This window comes from Ursus arctos, unplaced genomic scaffold (assembly GCF_023065955.2).
Source record: "Ursus arctos isolate Adak ecotype North America unplaced genomic scaffold, UrsArc2.0 scaffold_19, whole genome shotgun sequence".
In the NCBI taxonomy this organism is placed as follows: domain Eukaryota; kingdom Metazoa; phylum Chordata; class Mammalia; order Carnivora; family Ursidae; genus Ursus; species Ursus arctos.
In genome coordinates, this window is record NW_026622863.1 from 13028872 (window position 1) to 13055812 (window position 26941).

General features: G+C 44.2%; 2 protein-coding genes across 3 annotated transcripts in view; both read left to right on the plus strand.

Annotated features, from left to right (window-relative positions):
* LPCAT2 (lysophosphatidylcholine acyltransferase 2) overlaps positions 1–26941 on the plus strand; it is a 63816-nt gene that overhangs the window by 35255 nt on the left and 1620 nt on the right. For both annotated transcript variants that reach the window (XM_044382392.3, XM_057314124.1), the window contains exons 10-13: positions 874–999; positions 2770–2923; positions 20165–20263; positions 24710–24845. In XM_044382392.3, the coding sequence (XP_044238327.2) occupies positions 874–999; positions 2770–2923; positions 20165–20263; positions 24710–24845 (515 nt within the window). The remainder of the gene's footprint in view (positions 1–873; positions 1000–2769; positions 2924–20164; positions 20264–24709; positions 24846–26941) is intronic.
* Positions 6045–13423, plus strand: CAPNS2 (calpain small subunit 2). The gene has a single exon (XM_026494779.4). It carries the CDS (start codon positions 11730–11732, stop codon positions 12486–12488), a length of 759 nt encoding a protein of 252 aa, XP_026350564.1. The 5' UTR covers positions 6045–11729; the 3' UTR covers positions 12489–13423.

A 26941-nucleotide genomic window follows, 5' to 3' on the forward strand; every position in this document is an offset into this window, starting at 1 on the left:
AGCAGTGAGTCGACCAAATCAAATACAGTTGAAGACAGAACTTTATGATTCTCACTGAATATCTGTGAATAAAAGTTTTGTGAAGAGGAACCTTCAGGAAATTATTTTATGTACCGCACAGGATTTTTTTTTCCTTAGTACTCAGTGTTTTTTCAAGTTGTTATTCATATCTATTTTTTTCAAATCTAGTTCGTTATTAGACCTCTGAGCAGGAGGGAGTAGGGGTCATGCGCTCCTCTGAGGCTGGAGTATGTTTTAAGTGTAAAAGAAATAATGAGCTTATTCTCAGTTCTCTTTAGTATTTTCAGACGACTGTTACGGAGCAAGAAGTGATCTCCAGTTTTGAGAGATGAAAAACTCAGGTGGCTAGCGATTTGGATAGATTGTCCCCTTACACTATAAACAGAGGCCATTTATCTGTTTAAATGGCACTTCCACAGTCCTTTTTAGTTTGTCTTTACAATAAAGAACACTGTGGAGTAAGTAATTGTTCCTATGTACAGATGACAAAAGGGAGGCTTAGGTTAAGAACCAAAAGGTCCACAGCTGGTAAGAGACTCCCCTAGAACAAAACCTGGGTCTTACTGCTTTCCCGGAGACCGAAGTCAGCTAGTAGCATGGTCACAGTTAAAACCCTGAGCAAAACGACCAGCTGACCGAAGCATGCAGACAGGGGATTAACTTGGCCACAGGAAGTCTGTGCAGGAGAGAAGTATGTCTCTTTGGCAATAATAAGCCAAAGCTACTGGTTTGAAAAAGTAGTAAATACTTTCCCATTTACTATTGTTTTTTGACCAGTTCAGGCCTGATGAAAAAATCATTACCTTTTTTGGGGAAAAAAATTGAATTTGTTTGCATTTCAATGCCTTTCAGAGCTTTGGGAATTCCAGTAACAGATCATACCTATGAAGACTGCAGATTAATGATTTCAGCAGGACAGCTGACATTACCTATGGAAGCTGGGTTAGTGGAATTTACCAAAATTAGCCGGAAATTGAAGTAAGTATATTTTTAAATTGCTACACTTTCATAAAGGCATCCCCCAGAGATCTGACATCTTATAAGTTTCTTTTCTCTGGTTTCATTAATGCCCAGCTCTAGAACCCACAAGGTGTTTATTAAGGAAGATGGGGCTGTAAATTCATCTCCCATTTAGTTCATCTAGTGTTTTTTTGAGAACAGTTAACTCAGAAGCATGTGTATTGGTCACAGGAGGAGGCTGAGAGATAGTCAGTGTGGAGCAGCACAGATCTGCCTCTCTCAGAAGTGTCTCAGGGCAGTCTGTCCGTCCGGCTGCCCTCTTGCAAAAAGAATGACGTAATTAGATGGTACTGCCTTGTGGTGGTCAGACCTTCTCGTGTGAAATCTGAATTGACTTGTAGAGAATCAATTCTGACCATCACTGAATTTTTTTTAAAAAGATTTTATTTATTTATTTGACAGAGAGACAGCCAGCGAGAGAGGGGAACACGAGCCGGGGGGCGGGGGGCGGGAGAGGAAGAAGCAGGCTCCCAGCAGAGCAGGGAGCCCAATGTGGGGCTCGATCCCAGGACTCCGGGATCACGCCCTGAGCTGAAGGCAGACGCTTAATGACTGAGCCACCCAGGCGCCCCTGACCATCACTGAGTTTTAAATACTTACCCTAGATCTCCTTTTTCTTCAGGGTACATACTTTTCTTAAGGCAAAAACACCCCTTTGTGCTTTTATGAACAACCCCTTCGAACCATCTGCTAGGAAAAATATCACCCCCGATTCCCTTCCTATTACCGTTCATTCTGTTTTGAGCCCCATTGGGGATTTGCAGAATATATTGATTCAGTAGGCTTTGGCCTCCTCCCAAGGAGAGAGCTACAGAACTCGTTATTGTATTAGAAGTCAATATTTGAAGATAATATTTTGATAACTGATAGAGCAAATATGGTTCATATCTTCTAAGTAACAAACATGTTTTGATATTCTATTCACAATATTCATATAAATTTGAAAAGTTTAGATAGTTACTGAAATTGGATACAGAAGAAACTGTGTGTTAGGTCACCTGTTAAATTCGACAAGACAAAGGCAGGATGTGATGTGGGCTACGGTACATTTTCTGGTGTTTTGGTGTTTTAATGTTTTATAACTAATATTGGAGGAAGTGTGTATTGTCTAATGAATCTCCCTATCACAACATTTTGTGCAATGTGAGTTCATCATCAGCCTGGAAACTGTTGAAACCAAAAATTGCATATTTTTTTAAAAAGATTTTATTTATTTATTTGACAGAGATAGAGACAGCCAGCGAGAGAGGGAACACAAGCAGGGGGAGTGGGAGAGGAAGAAGCAGGCTCACAGCAGAGGAGCCTGATGTGGGGCTCGATCCCATAACGCCGGGATCACGCCCTGAGCCGAAGGCAGATGCTTAACCGCTGTGCCACCCAGGCGCCCCCAAAATTGCATATTTTTTTAACAACTCAATAAGTACTGTTGACTTACTAAGTAATATTTAGATTAACGATATGATTTATTTTCTTTTTGCGAGTTATTTCTTATTCTATCACATTGCTCCTCTTCTCAGTTACTTTTCTTTTCCTCAGGCATTTGGGAAAATTATAATCTTACTAATATCCTTCAAAAAAAGTCAGAAGCCTGTGTACACGTTCCATAAGTACTCTAAAATACCATTTTATTCTCATTTTCAGATGTAACACTTAAAATATTGTTCCCTCATAAAACATCCATGTGGACCGTTAAGAGCTGATGATACATATTTGTGATTCTTTGTTTAGGTTAGACTGGGATGGTATTCGTAAGCAGCTGGATGAATACGCAATAATTGCGAGTTCTTCAAAAGGAGGAAGGATCGGAATTGAAGAATTTGCAGAGTATTTGAAGCTGCCTGTTTCAGATGTCCTGAGACAACTCTTTGCACTGTTTGACAGGGTACGTTCAAACGTCATCTCTAGTGGGCAGACATCTTGCCTCTGCCTGTCTCCACGGAGCATAAATCAGTATGGCATTAGAAACACATGGCAGGGGACTATTCGAGGGAGCAAGATCGACCCCAGGTTTAATTTCATGATCTGGTTTTTCCCCTTAAGTAATAGTAGTTTAGTGACATCATTGTATGTGTGTGTGTGTTGCAACAATTAAGGTGGTATCTAGTTATTTTAAACACCAGGTCAGAAATAAATATTGTGACCATAAAACCATGTTTGTAATATAGAATTGGAAAGGCTCCTATAACTGGCAAGAACTTAAATCTTTATGTCAAAATTCATTCATTGATGACAGGGGTGGTACTATTCTATCCTGAAGGCTTCTGGACTTCCCCCAAAACGTGTGAGGACCGAGTAGATTTTATTCTCAAGTAATCTTTTATGACAAAGGTTTCAATTAAAGCTGGACTGTTGGCCATTATATTGGAGGTACGGTTTTCTGCTTACAAATATGTAAGTACAGGCAGTTAGATAACTGAATTGTCAAGAGGTTTCCTTAGGAAAAATGTATCAAGATTTCAAGTTCTCGATTTTTCATGTGTTTTTTTTAACATATAAAGTTGACAGTAAAGTTTACTCTTTTAGTGACAGTTTTACAAGTGTTCGTAAATGCATCCAGGCATGTAAATACCACTCCATTCAAGATACAGAACAGTTGCAAAAAAACCTTCCCTGTAGACATCTCTTTGTAGTCAAATCCTTGCACTGCCCTTAAGGCCCAGCAATCACTCCGTCTCCATAGCTTTGCCTTTTCTAGATGCCATGTCAGTGGAATCAGATATATATTATCTGAGTCTGGCTTCTTTCATAACGCATCTGAGACCCACCATGTTGTTGCACGTATCAGTAATGTGTTCCCTTTTCTCGCTGAGTGACATTCCATCCTATGGACGCCCTGTTCTTGGCGTATCCAGGCCCCAGTTGAGGAGCATTTTGGTTTGTTTCCAATTTGGGGCAATGATGAATAATACAAGCTATGAATATGCCTATATAGGTTTTTATGTAAGTCTAGGCTTTCATTTCACTGGGGTCAGACCTAGGATTGTGATCTTGTTATTGTCTTATCTGAGAGTGACTTTATTTTGCATTCATTCCTAAGGGACATTTTTGTCGTGAATAGAATTGACGTGAGAGTTCCTCCCTTCCAGCAGTTTAGTGATGGTGTCCTACTGCCATAGGTCCTCCACGACTACGCTGCCTTCCCGATTGTTCTTTAGTTTTGGCTCTCCTCCCCAATCCTCCTACTATGGCCTTTTGTCCAGGGGTGGTTGCCTTTTGCATTTTGATTTGCGTTTCTAATTTTTTTTTTTAAGATTTTATTTATTTATTCGACAGAGAGAGAGACAGCCAGCGAGAGAGGGAACACAAGCAGGGGGAGTGGGAAAGGAAGAAGCAGGCTCATAGCGGAGGAGCCTGATGTGGGACTCGATCCCATCACGCCGGGATCATGCCCTGAGCTGAAGGCAGACGCCTAACCGCTGTGCCACCCAGGCGCCCCTGAGTTTCTAATTGTAATCGGAAGGAGAGATGGGCTTGGCCGGGCTTTTTCTATCCAGTCTGCTCCAGAAATCCCGATTCTCTATGGACCATTGGGAAAAGATACTTTGCAAAGAAATTAGAGCTTGATGACAGAAACCAGGACAGGGCTTCTTTTTCTCTTTACCCGGAGCACACTCACGTTCCTAATGACTCATTCCGTGACCTCTAAGATGAGCCATCCTTCCACCTGATGCAGCGAGGGCAATCTTCTCTCTGTAGTGCCCAGTCCCCTGTGCTTGGCTTGCTTGCAGCGCACAGATCGTCTTCCCTTGTCCGTGAAACGAGCATGTGCCACCACAGTCGTACTACTAGGAAGTATAACGAAGATTTAGGAGAAAGGAGAAGTACATTATTGGCTATAATCGCACAAGTTGGGAAAATGGAAGCTCTTCTTACTTGTACTATTACCAGTCTCTCTGTGAGCTTTGTCGTCGCATCTTCCTTTTTGGCTCCAGAAACCAGGCAAGTAATTTCAAATGAAGCTTCTATAAATACGAACTTGGTGACAGGAAGGAATATGGCAGGGATAGACAAACAAGGACAGGAGATGGGGAACTGGGACACGAAACAGGGACCAAGGCGGACACGTAGAGCATATCTTAGACTTTGGGCTCATCAGGATTTTCCATCAACCTTAGAAATAATATCTATGGAGGTTGCCCTCCCTTTTCAGGTGTCAGACTGTCACTGCTAGCAATTCCAGGAATGTTAGGACACCCTTCTGTCTCTTGGTGGCTGATGATCCCCGTCGTTTCTCTGGCACTGTTAAGGATGGGAAGATTTGGAAGTGGGGAAGGGAGGGTACAAGGATTAAAATAACCCCCAGTTAGCCAGGTTGACTCACTCTGAACTAGAGGATACAGCAAGTCTTGGCAGCCAAGTTGGCCAATCACATTTCCGCATGGACGGCTTCCACCGGCTCACACGTCACTTACAACCATGAGTGTTTGTCACTTCTTTGTATAGTGTGACTTGGCTTTCCCTGTAGACCGTGAGATGGTCTTTCCAGCACTTTTCTTTTGATCTCCCAACATACTGGAAGGTACAGAAAATAGCCCAGAGAATTAGGAACCAACGCGTGAGACCTTCCTTTCTCTCCTTCTTTCCTTTCTCCTTCCTTTCTTTTTTCCTCTTTCCTCTTTCTGTCTTTGTCTGTCTGTCTTTCTATCCTTTTTTTTTTTTTTTTATCTTTAACGTATCTGCCTGTCTGCGCCTGTGAAGATTTGCTTTGTTTTGAGAAGGCGAATTATGCAATTGTTGTTACGCCCCGGGCACATACCCACTTAACTTCCAGGCTAGGCTTGTTTCCTCAGTCTCTTTAAGTCATTTAGCTGGGGAATGTTCCATGGGAAAGACAAGAAGTTCGGTAATGACACAGTTTGTTTCTCTCAGAGTAGCTTATCTTGCTAAACTCAAAGCTTAATGAGGGGTGGGGGGTCGGGGGAGGAAGGGTGGGAACGAGAAAGGGTGGGGTGTTCCTGTGCTCTTCCAGCAGCTGTAAAGTTTTGCAGCTCAGACAGCTGCCCTCGGCCTCTCTGTCCTCCCCCAAGTCTAATGAGGTTGTGTTGGGATTTGGGGGATGGGAAAAAGACCTGAAAATCTCTCCACATCCCCTGACTCTTTCTTCTCATGTACATTCTCGGCTGGTCTATAAAGACTTCATAATGGTCTTGTCTCAATTTGTCCCTAAAAAATACACTGTCTCTTTAGCTCCTGCTGACAATCCAGACATGTCCTTCCAGACTCTCGGGGGATCCGATGACAAGTAAGGTCCCACAGAAACATGGCATTCACCTTCCAAAGCATGACGTAGTTCATTAGTTTAAGGTCATTTCCTCTGGAGAGGTCCCATCCCTCTGAAAAAAAAAAAAGGAACTTTTTCATCTTTGCGTTGAATTTAGCTTCTTTATTTTTTACAAATGTATCCTGAACTCTCCGCCTCGGATTGGTCGGATGTCCAGACGAGTCAGAGTTGAACACTGAGACAATAGTTAAAAACAGTGGTGTCTCGACATTTTTTATAGTCAGTAATTCAGTGTTAAATTCTAGACTTTTTGCCAGCACTCCAGAAGGGATTGAAGTGTCCTTAATGGGATTAAGAAACAAGACTGGTTGAACCAAAGTCATTATAACACAGTCATTTTTACAGTTCTAACCATGTCTCAGAATGTCCATAACAGCATGCCTGTTCCTCGCACCCTCCCTGAGCACTGTGTCCCCCGAGCAGAGCCACGTGCTGTCCCACCAGCAGTCTCTGATGTACCTATAAGACAGAGTCCTCAAATACTTCAAGACGCAGCTCACCCCTCTTGCTAGCTTGACTAGGCACCATGTTATCTGCCTCTTACCTCTTACTAGCAGCAAGTCCCATCTCTTCTAACTGCACCTCCTGATAGACTCAGCTTAATATCTCATCAACGCCCATCCCCACCACCATACGCACACCCACTGGTGGCCGAGCCATATTTCAGGGGTCAGCAGACCTTTTCTATAAAGAGCCAGATAGTGAATATTTTTTACTTTGCAGCACGTATGGTCCCAAACTTTCAGGGCAGCTTGTACAACCAAAGAGAATAGTTCGTCTTATCCCGCTCAGAAAGATTTCTCTGTTTACCTGCAGTCACCTAAACCACAAAAGTGTCCCCACTCAGCATGAGCAAAAAATCTGCAGGCTGCAGCACCCTACCTTCTCCCACAGGAAGGGACAAGCCAAGATGCCAGTTATTGTTGGCACTCAGGATTTCATGCTGGAACGAAGACCAGGAACCAGGCAGACAGGAAAGAACTCGGGATAAAGAGACGCATTCATTCCACATAATGTGAAACAGTAATAAAAGATCTACAGAAGTTTACAATAGCCGAAAATGCTGGATTGTCCAAGTGCTAAAGTACGCACACACTTTTCCTGCCTAATAGTTAAACAAAGGACGTAGTAAATGCCAGAAGAACGAAGTACCCGTTAGAAGGCCGAAAGGGGGAAAATCATGACAGTTTTCAAAATTATTTTACAGAATGGAAAGAATAAACACCTATCTAAATTTTTTCAGGTGATGGTCTGTTTTGCAATGTTGTTGGTAGAGAAGGCAATGAGCTCGTGCTAAGCTATATATAGCTGAGGAGTTAGAAACCAGTCTCTCTCGTCTCTGAAGACAAACAGTATAACACTAGTAAAACCAAGGGAGGCTATCAGCAAGAGGCAGACAGAGCAGACAAGAATAAAGATTCAGAGGATCGGTTTTGAATCAGATGTGGGGTCTCCTGCAAATGAACAGTGGTCACTCGAAGGATTGACTGCGGTCCATCTCTCAGTCCTTAAACCTTACCAACATGCTTTATTTTCATCAGCTTAGGACATAGAGCAGCAGTCAGCAAACTACAGCTGATTGAGCCAAATCCAGCCTGGGGCCTGTTTTGTTAATAAAGTTTTATTGAGACACAGCCATGCCCATTTCTCTATTTACTGCTTGTGGCTGCTTTCTGTCTACAGTGGCAGAGGTGAATACTAACAACAGTGAAGTCTTCTTTAAATTTCCAGCTCAGGTTTGATGTGTAATATAGTATTTCATAGTTCATGTGAAAAGAACTGTTGATTGCAATCTCAGTTAATCAAGATTTGTTATGTGAAATTTACCCACAATTTATATGATGCAATTAACAGAAAAAGGCTATAACCTTCTCTCTATGCAGTTGTAGGAGTTATCCTAAATGGTGGTCCTATGTGTCTGATCATTTCCCTGTCCATGTCTTAGGTTGACTTAGCTCCTCCATTCAATCCATTATAGTATTTTCTCTCACCGAGTGTTATTATCTCATTATAAATCTCTGTTATAAATCTGTTATAAATCCGTTATAAATCTCCAGTGAAGAATGAGAATTATACTCTTCGTTTTGGCTCCTCCACGCAGGTATACCTAGGAGATGCTTAGAAGGAAAAGAAAGGAGGCTGCATGAGTTAAAGCTTAACCTTTTTTTTTTTTTATAAGCACAAGTGAGCTATCGCTGGCCTCCTCCATGAGCACAAGGAAGTAAAGAACAGAGCTTTGTAAAGAGCAAATTGTGTCAGACCAATTTAATTTCCTCCTATGACAGAGCGACGGTCCAAGATGATAAAGAAGAAGAAATAGATATTATCTATATGGGTTCTAGAAAGGCTTTTGATTTCATCCAACATGACATCCTCATCAATAAATTAGGAAGGTCTGGTCCAGATCATGCCGCAGTTGGGTGAAAGTCCCCCTTGACAGAAAGGCTTTGCTGCAAGTGGGAGCTGAACGTCCTTCTGGGTTCAGCGCCCCCACCTTGGCATTCTGTTTGGAGGAGCACCATACTTGATAGGATGCCACCAGGAATAGTTGTGAAAACCAGACAATATGTCAAAGCGGGGATAAGGGTAAGTATGTCCTTAAAAGTGGTGGAACCAGACCCAAGAAAAAAGCAGGTTAAATTAAATCAACATAGAGCATGAAAAACACTTGGGCCGGAGAGGGAAAGGAAATGCAAGGCAAGAATGATGCCGCTGCCACCATTTCAGGGCACGTGAGGATCTGGACTCCCAGGATTCTAGAGCTGAAAGGACCTTTCCGTCCAACTGCCCACCTTCCTCATTTTGCAGAAGGCAGCCAGCCTGAGAGAGGAAGTGACATGCTCAAGGCTACACAGCTGGTTAGTTGCAGGACTGAGACTAGAATGGCTTGTCAGTATCCTTCTTCCTTCAAACTGTCACTGTTGACTTTATATGCATATATATATATATATATATATATATACACACACATATATGGGCTTCTTTATACATAGATGGGTTCTTAGGGCTTTTTTACATATCCTATCGCTCACCCATTTCAAGCCTACAAGTCAATGATTTTTTGAGTAAATTTGCCAAGTTGTGCCATCATCTCCATAAATCAGCTTGAGAACATTTCCATCACCCCACGGAGTCTCCTGGAGGCATTAAGTGTTAGTTCCTGTCCCCAGCTGTCTCCCAGCCCTAGGCAGCCACAACGGAGTTGTAAGTCCTTTGGTGTAATTCTAGACCCGGTCTAGAAGAAAGACTTTCTGTCTCCATGGGTTTGCCTTGTCTGGACGTTTCATGTAATGGAATCATACAGTAGATGGTCTCACGTGTCTGGCTTCTGTCAACTTCGCCTCATGTTTTTACGGGTCATCCATGCGTTAGCGTGTATCGGTAATTTGTCCTCTTTGCTTGCCGAGAAGTACTCCATTATATGGACGCATTGCATTTCGTTTATTCACCAGCTGGTGGGCGTTCAGGTTGTTTCTACTGTGAGGCTATTATGAATAATGTGGTTAATAGCATTCATGTTTCTCTGTTTACTTTTTTTACATTCAGTAAATTGTCCCCCTCAAATGGAGGTTGAATTTTCCATCAAATGTGGCCTTCTCCCCTAGTCTTTTTCCCTCCCGATCTGGGCAGTAGCGTTCCCCCAGATGGCAACCCACGTTGCTATTAATGTTCTAATAAATAGCCTCAGGGGATTCAGTAGTCCAGAGAAGAGAAGGCTTGTTAATCTAATAAGTGTCCTTTATTCTAGGATGGCTTATGAGAAACTGTTAGCCAAATGCCCTCCATCTTCATAGAAAATGAATGAGAGGAATTGGATTTAAACCTCAGGGAAAACCACTTCAGCTGGGCATGAGGAGGCGTGTTTTATGGGGCAGTGGTTGCTATCAAGTTAATTTGCAATATTATAAAAATAAAGCCCATGTAATTTCCTCCGAGAGAAGCTCATATGAATGGGTTTACATCTGTCTGAGGCCAGATGGCCCTGTGATCCCCTAAAAGGAAGACAATCCTTTTGTGGTGCTTTCTTCTGTGGGGCGAAGGAAGACATTTGGCCTTTGGTGTTCACAGAGGCCATTTCATTGTGCCCGTGAGACCAGTTATTGGAGTCATTGTATCATAAAACCAGTGGTTGGCGAGTTTTACACAAACCACTGGGTGTGGCAGAAGGAGACATTGCTCCCGTGCCCTGAACAGAGCAGTGTCTCCCAGCTACTGCTCTCTTCCTAACAACAGCTAGAACAATTGTTGTTCAGTTCTAGAAATTGTACAACTTACAACATAATTTTACATCTCCTCTCCTCTTGACTTCATAGTCGAGCTTGGGTAGTTCCCACTGAGAGATCGATGGCCACATGGCAGTTCAAAGCCCTTTCCAGTATTTTCTGCTGATCTGCCTCTCTCTGCTGTCGTTTCTGGGGATAGACGGCGGTAACGGCTACACGATAATGTGCATGTACCTAAAACCACTGCACTGAACTCTTAAAAAATAGTTGCGATGGTGAATTCCATGTTATGTGTGTTTTACCACAGTTTTTAGAGATTTTAATTCAGATTTCAGAACAAGACACGAAGAAGTATATACTGTATGATTCCGTGTATTTACGGCACGGGAGTCAGTTGATGGTGTTCGATGTCAAGATGAGGAGGGCAGGGAAGGAAGGGAGGAAGAGTAGCTAGAAAGCAGGAGGGGGTTCTAGGGTACGGGGATATCCTATCTCTTGATCTGGCTGTTGTGACGTAGGTGTGTACGGTGTGTGAACCTCTCTGAGCTCTCCGGTTGTGACTTGTACGGTTTTCCACGTGCCTGTTACACTCCAAAAATGGTTCCAGAAATGTGGATCCTTAGCCCGACAGCAGACCCTAGAGTCAGAATCTCTGAGGATGGGACCTGGGGACCCTGCATCTTAAAAGCCTCCCTTCCAAGTTTTTCTTAAGAGAGTTGGATTTGGGGAATCTTTGCTAAAGGAAAGGGATTAGGGAAATAGCCTCCCAACGCCCAAGAATTCCATTCTGCGCTAACAGGAGATATGCCTTAGAAAAGAAATTCTTGATACCTTTGAATCATTTAGCTTCTTCAGGTCGGAAAGTGCATGTCATCTTTCAGGTGCCAAGAGATCAGTGATGTATAGAGATGTGTATTTGAATATATTACATTTAAAAATATTATTTCTTGTAATTCGTCATACACACCATAACGTACCCTCTCAAAACTGGCAGGTGCTAGGACCTAATGGAAGTCAGGCTTTCAGTAGGAGGGGAGACATAGCACCATGGGGCGTGGCGCCCTGCAAGCAGGTACAGAAAAGCCAGTTCTTCCACCTGTAAGCTAATGAGACTCCATTTCACCTCTCTCCACACCATCTCCAAGACATCAGCGGCTTTTACACTTGCTTGTTAAACCAAAAGCATGTTTCTCGCAAAGGCTTTATTGGAAGGGGCCGATCGAGGGCTTGGAGAAGCTCTTGGAGGCCTTCTTGGAGGAGGTGGTCAGAGAAGAGGAGGTGGAGGAGGAGGAGGGGGACGAAACATCGGAGGGCTAGTTGGAGGAATTGTGAATTTCATCAGCGAGGCCGCAGCCGCTCAGTACACCCCAGAACCGCCGCCCACTCAGCAACATTTCACCAACGTGGAGGCCAGCGAAAGTGAGGAAGTTCGTCGGTTTCGGCAACAGTTTGCACAGCTAGCAGGACCGGACATGGAGGTGGGTGCCACCGACCTCATGAATATTCTCAACAAAGTCCTTTCTAAGCACAAGGACCTGAAGACCGACGGCTTTAGTCTTGACACCTGCCGGAGCATCGTGTCTGTGATGGACAGCGACACGACGGGCAAGCTGGGCTTCGAAGAATTTAAGTACCTCTGGAACAACATCAGGAAATGGCAGTGCGTCTATAAGCAATATGACAGGGACCGTTCTGGGTCCCTGGGAAGTTCTCAGCTGCGCGGGGCTCTGCAGGCCGCGGGTTTCCAGCTAAATGAGCAACTTTACCAAATGATCGTCCGCCGATACGCCGAGGAGGACGGCAGCATGGATTTCAACAACTTCATCAGCTGCCTGGTCCGCCTGGATGCCATGTTCCGTGCCTTCAGATCCCTGGACAGAGACACAGACGGCCTGGTTCAAGTGTCCCTCCAAGAATGGCTGCAGCTGACCATGTATTCCTGAAGTGGGCGCCCAGAAGCCAGCGCCCTCCCCGAGGACGGGACTCCTGAAAGCCTCGCCTTGCCTTCTGCACGGAGACTGATACCCTGTCCCAGAGCTGTCATTGCCCGAGAGCTCGTACACCACCCTGCACGCTTCTGAACCGGGGCTGCCCTTCAGCGCTTAATTAAAACAGATTTCTTTTTAAATGAAAAATGTTCTGAGTGGTTTGTATGTCAGCTCTTTGAGATACTGGCTGTCTATGGACATATATATGCGATGGGGGGGGGCAGAGCCCCCGTGGAGTAGATTTTAATAGGGCATTGGTTGTTTGGTGAGTGAATTCCAAAGGCAGGACATTTGCTGTTATTGAGAATGAAATTTTGAAAAAACCCTGGAATAAATCAAGAAAGCCCTCAAGAGATCTATTTTTCCCTTTAAAAAGGTGAGGAGGAGGGAAGTTCAGAATCTGTTTTTCTCTTAATAATTCACATCTGGTTTTTCCATTATATATATAAAAAAAGAAAGAAAAGAAAGAAAGAAAAAGTGTTTTCCTGGAAATGTATTTAACTGTATAGAAACAGGTTCAGAAATGAGAAAAGGAGGAATTTCATGTAAGGTAAGTATCTATGTGTTTTTAACGGTGGAGCAACTGTCTAAAATTCCAGAATTCCTTAGTCCTGTTTCTCCAGTAGAAGAAGCATGCAGCAAGTTTGTTTTGTTTGGATGTATTTGTAAAGAGGGTCAGGGCATTGGAGAATGAAGGGTGGACCCGTAGTCCAAAATGTCACCCTCGATCATTCTTGCAAGCGCTTTATACAAAATCAGGCATGCCCAGCACACGTTGGCCGGCTCTTGTCGTGTCTTGCCCTGCCTCAGAGCTAGGAATGTTTTGTTGTTGTTGTTCCTCTTGGAAAACTGCAGACAGAAGGAACGTAAGCAAAGAAGGGGGCGGGGAAGGAAAAGCATACAGTGATCAGTTCTTTGGTATATAAAGGAACATAGAGATATATAGAGATATATAAAGATATATAAATATTATTGACTGTTACAGTGGTTCTCAGTCCGGACTGTGATTCCCAATCACGGGGAGAGCTCCTTAGGAATACTGATGGCGGAGTCCCACTCCAAATGGGTTAAAGAAGACTCTTTAGAGGCGGGGCCTGGAGATGAGTATTTTTAAAGCTCCCCAAGGTGACTTCAATAAGCAGCCAAGGTCACCAGCCAGGACAGTCATTCCTTTCGTGTGTATGGCCCTTGGTTTGGCTCTATCATTTTGATTCAAGCAGTTATGATGGGGCTGGCAGAATCCAGAATCCCCGAGGAAGTAGACTGAGCCAGAGGGGCTGCGTATGCAAGCCTTCAGTCTCCCCTCCCCACCCCCCTACCCCACCTGCTCTTTCATTGGCTCCCACCCCTCCTGCTTCTCTGACTCAGTGCATTCCCTCTCTCTCCAAAGGCTACTTTAGGGGGTCCTTCTGAGTTGGAAGATAAATTCTTCCTTCCTCTTTTGACTCATTTAGAGGTAAGTTTAACTGTGGAACTGATGTAACTCTCCTGTTAAGAGCCCGCAGCTGCGGGTGAGAAATCCCCAGTGACATTAGGAGAGGTTGGCATTTGGCCTCTGCGCTCACCATCGTCACCATCATATAATATTTATGAAACACCACAGGCGTATAATTCTGCACGGAGCCAAGCCCAGAGACCACATCCGCCTTCCTCTAGGGACCTGTAAATGTAAGCTTGCTCTGGTGGGCTACTTAGCCAGGTATGGTCACATCAGAAAAAGGCTGCTGCCAGCAACCATATATTACTATCAGGATCCCTATTTTAGAATCTGCCCATTCATATGTCAGGCATGAGCGTAGGCCTCCAGCCAAGAAAGGGGAAAACTGCCAAGATGCCTTTTAAGGTCCTCAGAATACTAGGTTTATAATTTAACCTTTCCACATGATGGTTGTAGAAAGGGCAACAGAGCCTTACCCTTGTTTGTCCTCAGTTAATTCTAAATATTTTATGAAGCTTAAGATGGTTATCCCATGCTGGGGGTGGTATTAAGTATTTTTCTTGCTCCTCGGGTCAGGGGATTATCTGCTCTTACGATTCTCTTCCTGCCCGCACAAGGCAAAACATCCTGAAGTTACCTACATTTCTCTTCTGTTCTCTTCTGAATTTGTATAAACTGTGTACAGGTAACCCCATCACTAGAGGAGAGGCTAGAAAATCCAGTCTCAACTCCGGACTTCGTTAAGTACTCAAAACTTTGGCATTGGCTAAGACCGATAGCCTGCCGAAGGATTGAATTTCTTAGTTTTTATCCAAAAGTTGACATTTTAAAGGCACATTTTCAATGTAAGAGGGAGTATTTATCTGATGATTTTTGTTTCTTATTTTGCCATTTCTACATGGAAGCCTCCTATAGGCTGTGACGAAGGTCTTTGATTCATGTCATTCCACCCCATGATATTTCAATTTCTTTTTTTTTTTTTTAAGATTTTATTTATTTATTCGACAGAGAGAGAGACAGCCAGCGAGAGAGGGAACACAAGCAGGGGGAGTGGGAGAGGAAGAAGCAGGCTCATAGAGGAAGAGCCTGACGTGGGGCTCGATCCCAGAACTCCGGGATCACGCCCCGAGCCGAAGGCAGACGCTTAACCGCTGTGCCACCCAGGTGCCCTGATATTTCAATTTCTAACATTAAGCAATACAATCGATGTAGTAAGTTGAAAATAATACTCAACGATTTTAAAAAGCATGTGAAGTTGTACCATCTGCATTTTAAAATTTCAAAACATCCCGTATGATTTTTTAAAACATCTTTATCTTAATATAATCCACTGGGTTCTGTCACCTGTAACAGCAGGAAAAAGAATGTAGCTCTGTACCCATGTACGTAGGCTTGTACCTAAGAAAAGCAGACCTCCAAGGATATTCAAAATGTGTACATCATCTTAAAGGTCACATTTGAAATATCTTTTGAGTAGTAGTGCGTGTATTTTTAAGAACTGATTTTTTTTTTAAGTGAGAGATTTCATCAGTAATATTGCACAACTAACCCATAATGGGTCCTTTAAAGAATATTCACAGATACCCCTGCAGGGCCCTGATATTTAACACATCTATTGATCTTGAGATGCTTTCAAAATTACTTCTTAAAAGTGTCTGTGTTTAATGCTAAGTGGATTAAAGCAATTTAATTCCGAGAAAATTGGTAATACAATTATGTCTGTGGGTAGAAAATACGCTCTTAATAAGAATATTCGAGTAAGCAGAACACCTCTTCCCAGGCTCCTCTGGAAAACTGAGAACTTACTGTATTTTAAATATAGTACTCCTTTGGATTGGTAAAGTTAATCTTCAAAGACTCAAAGCCTTTTTCTGTTGGCTGTCGGTTCTGTTTTTATGTAAACATTTCTAAATTGTTTTGATGGCATTGATTATCTCTCATTTGCAGGGATGGTATCAATTACAACACACCAAAGACAATATAGTCCTTATCTTTGGGAGTTCACCATCTCAACATGTATTCAGAACCACATCCTTAAATGTTGCTGGACTTTAAGGTTGTAAAACATATCTGATTCGGTAGGAATAAAAATGTTGACTAAATTCGACTAGGAAGAGCCTTAGGGAATGGCTACCTGAGAATCAGACACAGGAACCCCACCATTTATTCCTTCTGGAATTTTAAATGGACCATGTCTGCACACGTGACGGTCTGGCTTCCCACTGGTCTGAGAAGCCTGTGTCATGTGATTGTGGGGATGACAAGGCACCGGGGCGCCGAGAGGTCACAGTGACACCCAGCCTTCACTTCCATGCTTTTCTGACTACCAGGGAGAGGACAGGGCCCACCATCTGCTGTTTCAGCCAGGCTCAGTCACCCCTTCTTTTTGCAGTGACCCAATATGAATCCATAGGTCCTACTCGGGGCTGTCCCGGCCCCCAGATTAAGACAGATTATGGAGGGATTAACATCTCCTTCCAGAAAGCTGGGCTCCTCCTTTGAAATGGGGCCCTGAAATATTTTCAAGTCTGGGTGGTTTTTTTTAAGTTTATAATTCTTCCTGAGAAATTCTCAATAGGTTTTTAAAGAAAAGAACCACAGATTTGAAGGATAATTTTTGTCATGGAATTTATTTGAAATTAAAAAATTAAAGGAGCGTGTTTTGTTGTATACTTTGTAATTATCTGTTTCTGAATTTATTTTATTAAGCTACTTGCTTTAATTTGAATGATTTAGAGTCCAATTACCTAAATTTTCATTGGAGTTAATGGTAATAGCATGTTTTATGACCTCAAGTAAAGCTTATGTCTCATTTTTTAAATTTAAAATCAATTAATTAACATTTACTGTATTATTAGTTTCAGAGGTAGAGTTTAGTCATCAGTTACATATAACACCCAATGCTCATTATATCACATGCCCTCCTTAATGCCCATCACCCTGTTACCCCATCTCCCCCACCCCCCACCCCCAGCAAGCCTCAGTTTGTTCCCTATAGTTAAGAGTCTCTTATGGTTTGTTTCCCTCTGATTTCGTATTATTTCATTTTTCCCTCCCTTCCCCTATGTTCATTTGTTTTGTTTCTTAAATTCCATATATGAGTAAAATCTTATGGTATTTGTCTTTCTGTGATTGACTTATTTCACTTAGTGTAATACCCTCTAGTTTCATTCACATTCTTGCAAATGGTAAGATTTCATTTTTTTAATGGCTGAGTAATATTCCGTTGTGTGTATATATATATGTGTGTGTGTGTGTATTGAGTAATATTCCAGTGTGTGTGTGTGTGTGTGTGTGTGTGTGTGTGTGTGTATACATATATACATCTTCTTTATCCATTCATCTGTCGGACACCTGGGCTCTTTCCGTAGTTTGGCTATTGTGGACATTGCTGCTGTAAACATCGGGGTGCGGGTGCCCTTTGGAACACTGCGTTGTGCAATTGCTGGTTCGTAGGGTTCTCATTTTTTTTAATTAGTCAAAATGAATTAGTTGAAAGGATTATTTCTAAGATTCCTTCCAGTTCAAAGTTTCATTATTCTGAATTTGGAACCTTAACAATGTATTATTTTATTGATCCAGTAATAAAATACCTGAGAATAATTTCCATGCTGCTTCTTTCCCCTTCTCATTACTAAGATGAAAACTGACATATAATTTCGCGTGTGAATGATTATCAAGGGTCTGCTTCTTTTTGTCATCCAAAACCATTCAGAGATAAGACTGTTCTCGAATATTAGAGGTCCAGAATATTACCTTGTTTTGTGAATAGTGGTAAGACAAAGAGTCCTTTCTCCATCTGCAAAATGAGTTATGATGTTTTTTTTTAAAGATTTTATTTATTTATTCGACAGGATAGAGACAGCCAGCAAGAGAGGGAACACAAGCAGGGGGAGTGGGAGAGGAAGAAGCAGGCTCACAGCGGAGGAGCCTCATGTGGGGCTCGATCCCATAATGCTGGGATCACGCCCTGAGCCGAAGGCAGACGCTTAACCGCTGTGCCACCCAGGCGCCCTCTGAGTTACGATGTTTGACCTCTGTTATACATAGGGTTTAGTTGGTATAGAGAAAAATTGGATGCCTCACGATAAAGAGACAACATAAATTCAAAAGAGTATTTCCAATCACACAATCTATGATGGTATCTTCATTGTCCATCGACCATTCTTCCATCTCTTCTTCAGACCTTCCATTCAAGACTTCTGTGTTGCTTCATAAAGCCAGTGGAGGAACAGATGTACCCTCTAGTGAGCAGCAGGTCCATGATTCAGTGAGCGGCTCAGCCTCTGATGCTAATGAACAGCAGCCCTCTCTGGTGTGCAAGGAAATGAATGGTGGTGGCACAAGAAGGAAATGATGTCACTTAAAACTCCACTGTCTCTGAACTTCCTGGGGTGATGAAAATGGTGTAGCTATTGATTGTGGTGATGCATACGTTACCCTGGTGCATATGTTTGTCGAAGCACATTAACTGTATGCTTAAAATGGGTGCTTTTCATTGGATGTAAATGATACATTTTTTTAAAAAAAGATCAGCTTTTAAAAAAAAAATTGGCTCAAGAAAAGGAAGCGGGGCCCCTGGGTGGCTGGTGGGTTAAGCGTCCGACTCTTGATTTTGGCTCAGGTCATGGTTTCAGGGTCTTAGGATCCAGCTCTACCTGGGCTCGGCCCTCAGTGGGGAGTCTCTCCCTCTCCCTCTGCCCCTTCCCCATTCACGTGCTGTCTCTCTCTCTTTCTCTTTCTCTCTCAAATAAATAAATAAATCTTAAAAAAGGGGGGGGGGAGAAAAGGAAGAAAACAGCTCCTTTATAGGTAACCAGACAAAAATGGAAGTCAGATGACCTGAGTTGAGGTCCCAGGAATAAACCCTCTTCCTTAAGGGAAATCTTAAAATACCTTTGTTTCTACCTTCTCTGGTGGGAAAGGGAAGTTAAGTTATTCCTCCTTGTAGTTCCCACCCTGCAGTAAGATAAAGGAGTAAGGTAAAAGTGACTCTTGATCTTTTGAGTCTTGGTTGCTTTGAGGAGCAGGTCAAAGCTGCAATTTTCTTCCCTAGAAACGTGTACACACCAAAACTGCACACCTTGTCAGGGGCTTCATGGCTTCCCCTTTCCCCAAGCTCATCCATGAAACCACAGCAAAGAACACTTGCCTTAGCTTGAAAGTGAACCCAACGTCATAGGTAAGGGTCAAGGAGGAAAAGGTAGTGTTTGTTTTCAGCGCTTAGGTAGCTACGTGTGCCAAGTAACGGAAATACACCGCCACGCAAAGAAAGCAATCCTTGCCCGAAAGGAGCTCCTGATGGTCGAAGTGTAGACCCTCAGTCAGAGTTAAAGATGACACTCTTACTGACGCCAAACACCATTTGTTCATCTGTCAAGCACTGCGCTAGCTGTGTCGTTCCTAATTCACACTTTATCTGGGAATTCATCACTTGAAGATTTTGCTGCCAAAATGCTTCTGACACCTGGGATAGTATCATCACAGGGCTTCTTTTCAGTTCTCTTTCCTTCTCCCCACTTCATCCTCAGGGTTCCTGTCTAGGTGAGTAGTTCACGTGTAGGAAACTCTGCAATCAGTCAGCCTGGCTTAGAATTATCAATACCTTCTTCTCTGTTGCCATCATGGAATACCTCCTGAAGTGTAGAGATACTCATATCGTACTAGTTAGACTCTTAGAAGTTCAGGATTTCCTGGGGCCTCCCATCACCAGGTGGCCACTGACATGGCTCCGGTTTGCTGCCTGGCTCCTGGTTTGTTACAGAGAAAGCCTGCGAGGAAGAAAGACTCCATTTGCTACTGCTGCCTCAGTTTCCCTTTCCCTTCCTTTCCATTGTCTGCATGTAGGGGGTTGCTTAGTGACCCTGGTCCCCCTTTAGTGACCTGTTGGTCATGGCGGGGCCACTACCAAGATTCTAGATCCTGCCTGGTAGAGAGGCTTCTACCAGGGTTGAGCTCAAGAACCCACACCGGGTGCCACGGAACCACTAAACGGCCACAGTGATCCAACGTTTATATTCATTACTAAACAGAAATATATTGCCGTCCCCTCTCAGTGCCAACTTTTTTCCAAATAGGCTCAGTGCACGATGACATTGAGCTGTGTGACATGCCTGGATTTCACCTTTGGGGCTGCGATTAATAGTAATTCAACTAGTGGGCCCGCTAATTGATTTCTCCCCTCCTTCCACAGAACCACGATGGCAGTATTGACTTCCGCGAATATGTGATCGGCCTGGCTGTCTTGTGCAACCCTGCCAACACAGAGGACATCATCCAGGTGGCATTTAAGGTACTGTCGGCCCCACTGAAAGCCTCTGGGTCTGCCTTGTGAACAAGAGTTGACTCAAAGCGTATTATTTGGAAATCAGTATCTGTTACATGAGTTTATAGATCCGCCACGACGTATACACGGGGGTAATGCAATTAAGACAATTGTTCCTGAGAATAAAGAAAACACCGGCATCCAGTTAAGCACAAGGGCGGTCTATGGGAGCAGCCCCGTGAACGGCCACAAGAGTGAAGAGCCGGTGATTTCACAGATGAGCTTTAGAAATGATTTCTTTCCAGCCTCTCCATTTTGAAGCCCCAAAGTACAGTTTATAAATAAACACCACCTGTCACCAGCCATCCTAATTCACCATCTGGAAAGTTCCCATCTATCCTGATTTTCTCACTCTGTGTGCCAGAGATAATTTTAAGTGCTCTTTTCTGGGTGGGATTTATGTTGTTGTGATGGGGCCAGGTGAGCGTCACGATACACGTCCCAGGTCCCCACCCTGTAGGTTTTCCTGTAGTATCACATTTATTTCCACAGCAACATTGGGGAAGGGGGGGCCGATGAGTAACACCCCATCCCCAGGGGGACTGGGTGGTGGTCCGAACTGTGAGGACTCCGACTCCATTTATCACGTCCATGCCCAAGAGGAGCAGGGAGAATACACTCCCAGAGTGTGTTTTGTTTTTCTGAGATACAAAGTGCTTCATCTAATTAGTATTTAAGGAGGGTGTTCGCTTCCAGTTCTACGGTTGTATCGTCTGCTCTCAAGTGAAACAAAACCTCGATTTCCCTGCTTGACTTGGTACTGAGCTATGTAGACCGACTCATCCAGACTTGGCCGTCTCTCTGCTTCCGTCCGCCATGACAACTGAGGACCCTCTCTCTTCCTGTTTCCTACTCTCCTCTTTCCCTGGATTCTGAGAAGAATATCCCACTGTGATTCCGACAGGTTTTCTTTCCCCTCCATCATCTAGAAAAGTGCTCTTTCTCCAAGAGTCCTTTCTCGCGTGTTAGAGGCCACCAGGGCAAGCCTCAGGAATGTTCGCGCATTCTGTCATTGACAGAGACGTCCCCAAGCTTACTTTTTATTTCACATTGGTTTAAACTGAGTTAACTGCGAGGCCCGTAAAGAACTCAGTGGTTGATGCTTAGCAGATGGTCATAAGGCAAGGGCCAGAACTTTTTCCAAGTTTAAAACGTTTGGCTTTTACAGACTTATTCATCATAAAACCTAAAATTATACACGTAGCTAACTTATTCCAATCCAGATATTTCTGTTTCTGTTTTGGGATTGTATACGTAATTATAAGTTGAGCTGAGCAAACGGTCACTTTGGGTTTACCAATGAAAGACCTGATAGAAAATTTGGCCCTCGATCCCAGTAATTATTGTTTTTAAAGACGTCGTGAGATTTTTCTCTAGCCTAGACCTTGGTTTGGTGTGGAGGAGGGAAGCAAGGAGGACCTAAAACTATAATTAGCTCTTTTTCCAGTAAGACAAGGGTCATGCTTTACATTGCTTATTTTTTCCACATTCTTTTTCAGGGGTGTTTGATGTTTTTGAAAATATTTTGGCACACTTGTATTTTTCATGTAGTTGTATCCTTTTATACGCACAGGGCCTTGTCACTTCCTTTTATCTGGGAAGCCCTTCACAGTGAACTCCCCATCCTTGAGCTCATTTCATCATCACAGAAACCCGTGGAGGTGGATTAGCCAGAGTTCTTCAGTCGTGAGCAATAGGCATACACTGTGTCGTAAGGCTGGGGAGGGGGCTCCAGGGTTGACTCAGAGGCAGCGAGGGCACAGGCTCCCACTGTGGCATCTCCAGCTCTGCCCTCAATCACCCTCCAGGAAGGGTCCAGACGGCCTTGAGTCATGTGCTTGCTGGAAGGACAGGATGTTTGGGCCAAGAGTCCCGCCATAGTCCATGCAATGGACAGGTATCGTTCCCCCAAAGGACACTGGGCTCTTGAGCTTCCCACCAGAGCCCAGAGCTTGGGATTTACCTCAAGTCTGGGAACTCTGTAGCAGGGAGACTATGGCGAGTGATGAGTAATGGAGGGAAAGTGAGCGTTTGCATGAGGGGCACGGTCTGGGGTAGCCATGATGAGGCCAGATGGAGAGGAAGTAAAAAGCACCCAGTAAGGACACTCGAAGGGAATTTCCACAGGAGCGACAGCCACCAGAACACCAAGTGTGACAGATGAATTGCCAAGGATTCTGTCGGGATGGAAGGCCTCTCGTGAAAGCTCAGAGCCTGTGAGGAGTGGGGTTGGGTGGGATCTCCCGGCAGTTCCTGCTGGAAGTCCAAGGCCCATAAAGAGCCCTGAGCTGCAGTTTGTGCAAACAAATGTTAAGTCACTTGTCACTCTGGGGCTGTCTTCTCTTTGCCTTGGGGGCTGAGGGACAGAAAATGGGCAAGTCTCTGCTTTCTGAGCTGGTCAAGTGCGGGTGTTTTCTCCCCCCCTGCTGGACAGTTAAAACATGAGTCGATTTGTGCTTCTGGTTCTTTCCGTGATGCTCACACCTTATCTAATGCCTCTGGTTTTCTGGTTTTGGTCGTGCGTTCAGTCAGAAGTGGAGGCCTTGGGGCGCCTGGGTGGCACAGCGGTTAAGCGTCTGCCTTCGGCTCAGGGCGTGATCCCAGCGTTCTGGGATCGAGCCCCACATCAGGCTCCTCCACTAGGAGCCTGTTTCTTCCTCTCCCACTCCCCCTGCTTGTGTTCCCTCTCTCGCTGGCTGTCTCTATCTCTGTCGAATAAATAAATAAAATCTTAAAAAAAAAAAAAAAAAGTGGAGGCCTTAACGGCAGGCGTTCTAGATGTTGCCTGCCTGGATTTGGGTGCCGGCCGTACCACCGACCCATTGTGTGACCTTGGGAAAGGGACCTAACTATCTCGTGCCTCAGCTTTCGGGAAGACAGAGCTAATGACAGCACCGACCCTGCGTAAGGCTGTTGTGAGGGTGAAATCAGGTAATACAAAGAAAGTGATTTGGACACTTTTGATCGGGGCCTGCAAGGAATCAGTGCTTGCCTCGTTTAAAAACATGAATGCCCAGGAGAAGATTTTGAATTTGGGATATTAATTATCTAACAACTATCACTGTCTTGCTGCTTGACTTCAATCCGTCCCACCTACCGCCTTTTCCTTTCGGCCTATAAACATTTTCAGACTCTCCCTTCCTAAAGACAGCCTCCTTTTGTGCTTGGCCGATGCCCCGTTTCCCTCCTTCCTGTTATTCCAGGAGCCCATGCTGGTTGCCTCCACCGCTCACCTCTCTTCGTTCCCGGCTTCCCATGACCACCTGGCCTCCTGCTCCCCGAAGCCATGTTTCCCAAAGACATCCGGATCTCCTAACTGCCAAACCCAGCAACCCTCTTTGCTTCTGGCCTGGCCTCTCTGTGGTGTCTTACTCAGTGGGCTGTTACCGCTCTCAGACTGTCTCTCTCTTTCCAGAAAGCCTTCCTGAGCTCCCAGTGGCACGCTCCTCATTTCCAGTTCTCCCTGAATCTTTTTTTTGCCAGCTCCTCTTCCCTGCACACACTTGAACTCTTGCGGCTCCCCAGGCTTCGCATTGCTTTTTGCATTCTCCGAAAATAACCTCAACACCCCCAGAGTTGGCGGTTCTTCCCCGAAACCATGGCTCGAGCCTCGACCACTCTCCTGAGCTGAGATGCTGTGTCTCATATGTCCCCCCGCACTTCTGACTCTCTAATCTCTCCAGGTCCAGCTTTTGATCTCCCACTCTGGGGAATGGACCCCACTTTCCCCCAGGTGCCCAAGCCAGAGTGCTGCCGCCCACTGTCTCTCCTTCTTGCCATCCCCACAGGGCCCCGACTGCTGGCCAAGCCCTCCCTTTGCTTCCTCGTCAGTCTTGCCCCTTCCCATCCTTCCTGTGTCTCCACCCCACACTCTTTATTGCTTTTCCCACCTCTAGGCTTTCCAACCTTCTGACTCTAATCCATCCTCCACACTCTCAGTTCCCATATGACCACACCACATCCCCCACAGTCATAATCCCACAGCGTGGGGTGAGGCGGCCCACATCCATCATGGCGTGACTCCGGCTTGTCCGTCCGTCGCCTGGTCTGAGCCCCCGGCAATCACTGCCAGCCCCCGTCTGTTCCAGGAGTATCTCTTTGTGTTCTAAGGCCCAACTCAATCTGTCACCTCGGTAGGGGTGACCTCTCCCAGGGGATTCATCTCGTTCTCCACAGGACTCCCACACCCTTTGGTCTCACTGTTGTTGTAGCCTGTGCTTTCATTCTGTCTCTTCCCATGACCAAGCCCGGTGTCTCGAGAGCAGCAAAGACCATTCTTCCTTCAGATACGTCTCCCTCTTCCCTGACACAATAGTTGGGTGACTCACTAAAGACTTCCTTTCCCGAGATTAGTCCGTATCATTATGGCCCCGCGGGAACTCAACCTTGTATTTTATTTCCTCTTTCCTTCAGCTCTTTGATGTTGATGAGGACGGCTACATAACAGAGGAAGAGTTTACCACCATTTTGCAGGCCGCCCTTGGGGTGCCCGACCTGGATGTTTCTGGTCTCTTCAGGGAAATAGCCCAGGGAGATTCCGTTTCCTATGGTGAGTAGGCGGCTTGGCTTCTGCTTTAGTTGACCAGGAGGGCATCCCAACTACAGATGGACCCTCAGGCAGGAGTGTGGTTTCCTCCACTAACTGTACTAACAATAGAAAGAACAGGAATGATGATGGTGACAGGAATAATAGTAGTAGTGGGATAAGGGGAGCTAATTACTGAGGACCTACTTATATGCTAAGCATTCTTCTAAACATTTTTAAATAAATCTTTACAGCAATCCTATTTAATCAGCACTCTTAATATTATTTTATTGAGATGCATGGAATTTAACTTATCTAAGGTCATCAGCTAGAGAATGTCAGAGCCAGGATTCAAAAACCAAGAAAGTTTGGTTTTAGAGCCTGGACCTCTACCCTCCCCACCTTATCTCTCATCTGCTGCCCCTCCTGGAAGGGTCTTTTCCTTCTGCTATCACCGTGGCCACGCAAAACTGAGCAAGTTAGCTAGAGAGGTTGTAACTCCGCTAGAGGGGTACGGACTGGGGCACCAGCAGTAACTACAGCAGCTGAACCGTCTGTCTTCACGTTTGTCGTGAGCTGCTTAGTAAGCTTTCATGCAGGCTTGTTTCCTCCCGTCCTGTAGAGGGCATCCCCGTGAAGTCGGGACCATCATGGCGGAGGAAGACCCTGCAGCCAAATGGCAGGTCCATCCGTCAGGGACCAAGCTTTCTCCGGATGGCTTGAGTCCACACATCAAAACAAATCCCACATCAGTTTCCATGTATTTCCCAGCACAGTTGTTGAGAAAACCACACCTCAGTGGAGAGGCCTAGGTGACTGTTTCCCTGTCTTGGCTTTGATGTGGTCATTCACGGCAAGTTGGCTTCTCTTCCCCCAGCCTTTCCCCTTGCGCAGGCTGCAGGGGGATTCTTCTGGAATGCTTCTTTCCTTATGGTGCTCAGAGAGTTTCAGCTGTTAACTTTCATGGGATGGGGGAATTAGATCACACACTTCTCTCACTCTCTGTTTTTAATTACTATCATCCTGCCTGCCCTTTACTCTATTTTAGTAATTAAATACCTAGGGCACTTATTCTATTGAGTTCATGGAAGGAAGGAAGGAAGGAAGGAAGGAAGGAAGGAAGGAAGGAAGGAAGGAAGGGAAAATGGGAAGTACATACTGAGATAAAATGTATGAGTCATAAACCCCATGTGCACTAACTCTCTGACCATTTTCCTTTCACAAGTAAGACTCTATTGCTCTGAGCTGCCAAATTTGGAACAATTATTTGGAGTAACTCTTTCAGTGGAAATTATACCATAAATGTTTTGTTAGGTAGTCATAACTTTACCTGTTGATTTTAACAAATTTTTAGGGAAATCTGCTTTGTTTTCTAGAATTTGATCTTTTTAGAATACGTAGAATATCTCTCTTTCCCCAATATTATGTCAGTTTCCTTTTCTGTAGCAATGTTGGGAGGTATTTAAGTATGATTTATGAAAGAATAGCTATTGAAATGTATCAGAATATGACCATCTAAATTGTTTTCCTTCTCAGTTTTCCATTAGCCAAATTAATGCCCAAATTCCACAGATTAGCCAACTCATAGAACTTCTGGAAATGAGTTACTTTTTTTTTTTTTTAACGAATTACTTCTTAATGGCGCTGAGATCCCCAAAGGCGGCACAGACCTTGATCTTTTGAACAGAGCACAAGTCTTGAAAGACAGACATTGGTTTCAGTAGATCAACTCTCATGTTTACTTTCCATAAAAGTCACATAAGTCCTCTGTGCCACAGACTCGTGCAGATAAACCTTTATTTTGGATGTTAAGAAAAAATATCTAAAGACCGTGTTAATAGTTTGCCTGATTTGGAAACATTTAAGTGGTCTATTAATGCAAAGAATGATTTGGACTCAGTCCAATGGCTTCCTCATCACTGAGACCTGTTTCTGTAGACTCTGGGTTATCAAGAGGTTTAAAAAAAAATAGACAGAAATAGAACATGGGGTTAAGAATCTTTTTATTATAGAGCCAAATAGATTGCTGATTCCAAGTCTAGGCTCCTTTTGCTGTATGAGGTCAATAAAGTTTTCCCCATCCAAACAGAAGAGGAGAGAGGGGTTTTGGAGTGGAGGAG

Bases quoted from the DNA above. Each gene is read 5' to 3' on its own strand.
- CAPNS2 (XM_026494779.4), top strand. From the start codon at position 11,730: ATGTTTCTCGCAAAGGCTTTATTGGAAGGGGCCGATCGAGGGCTTGGA.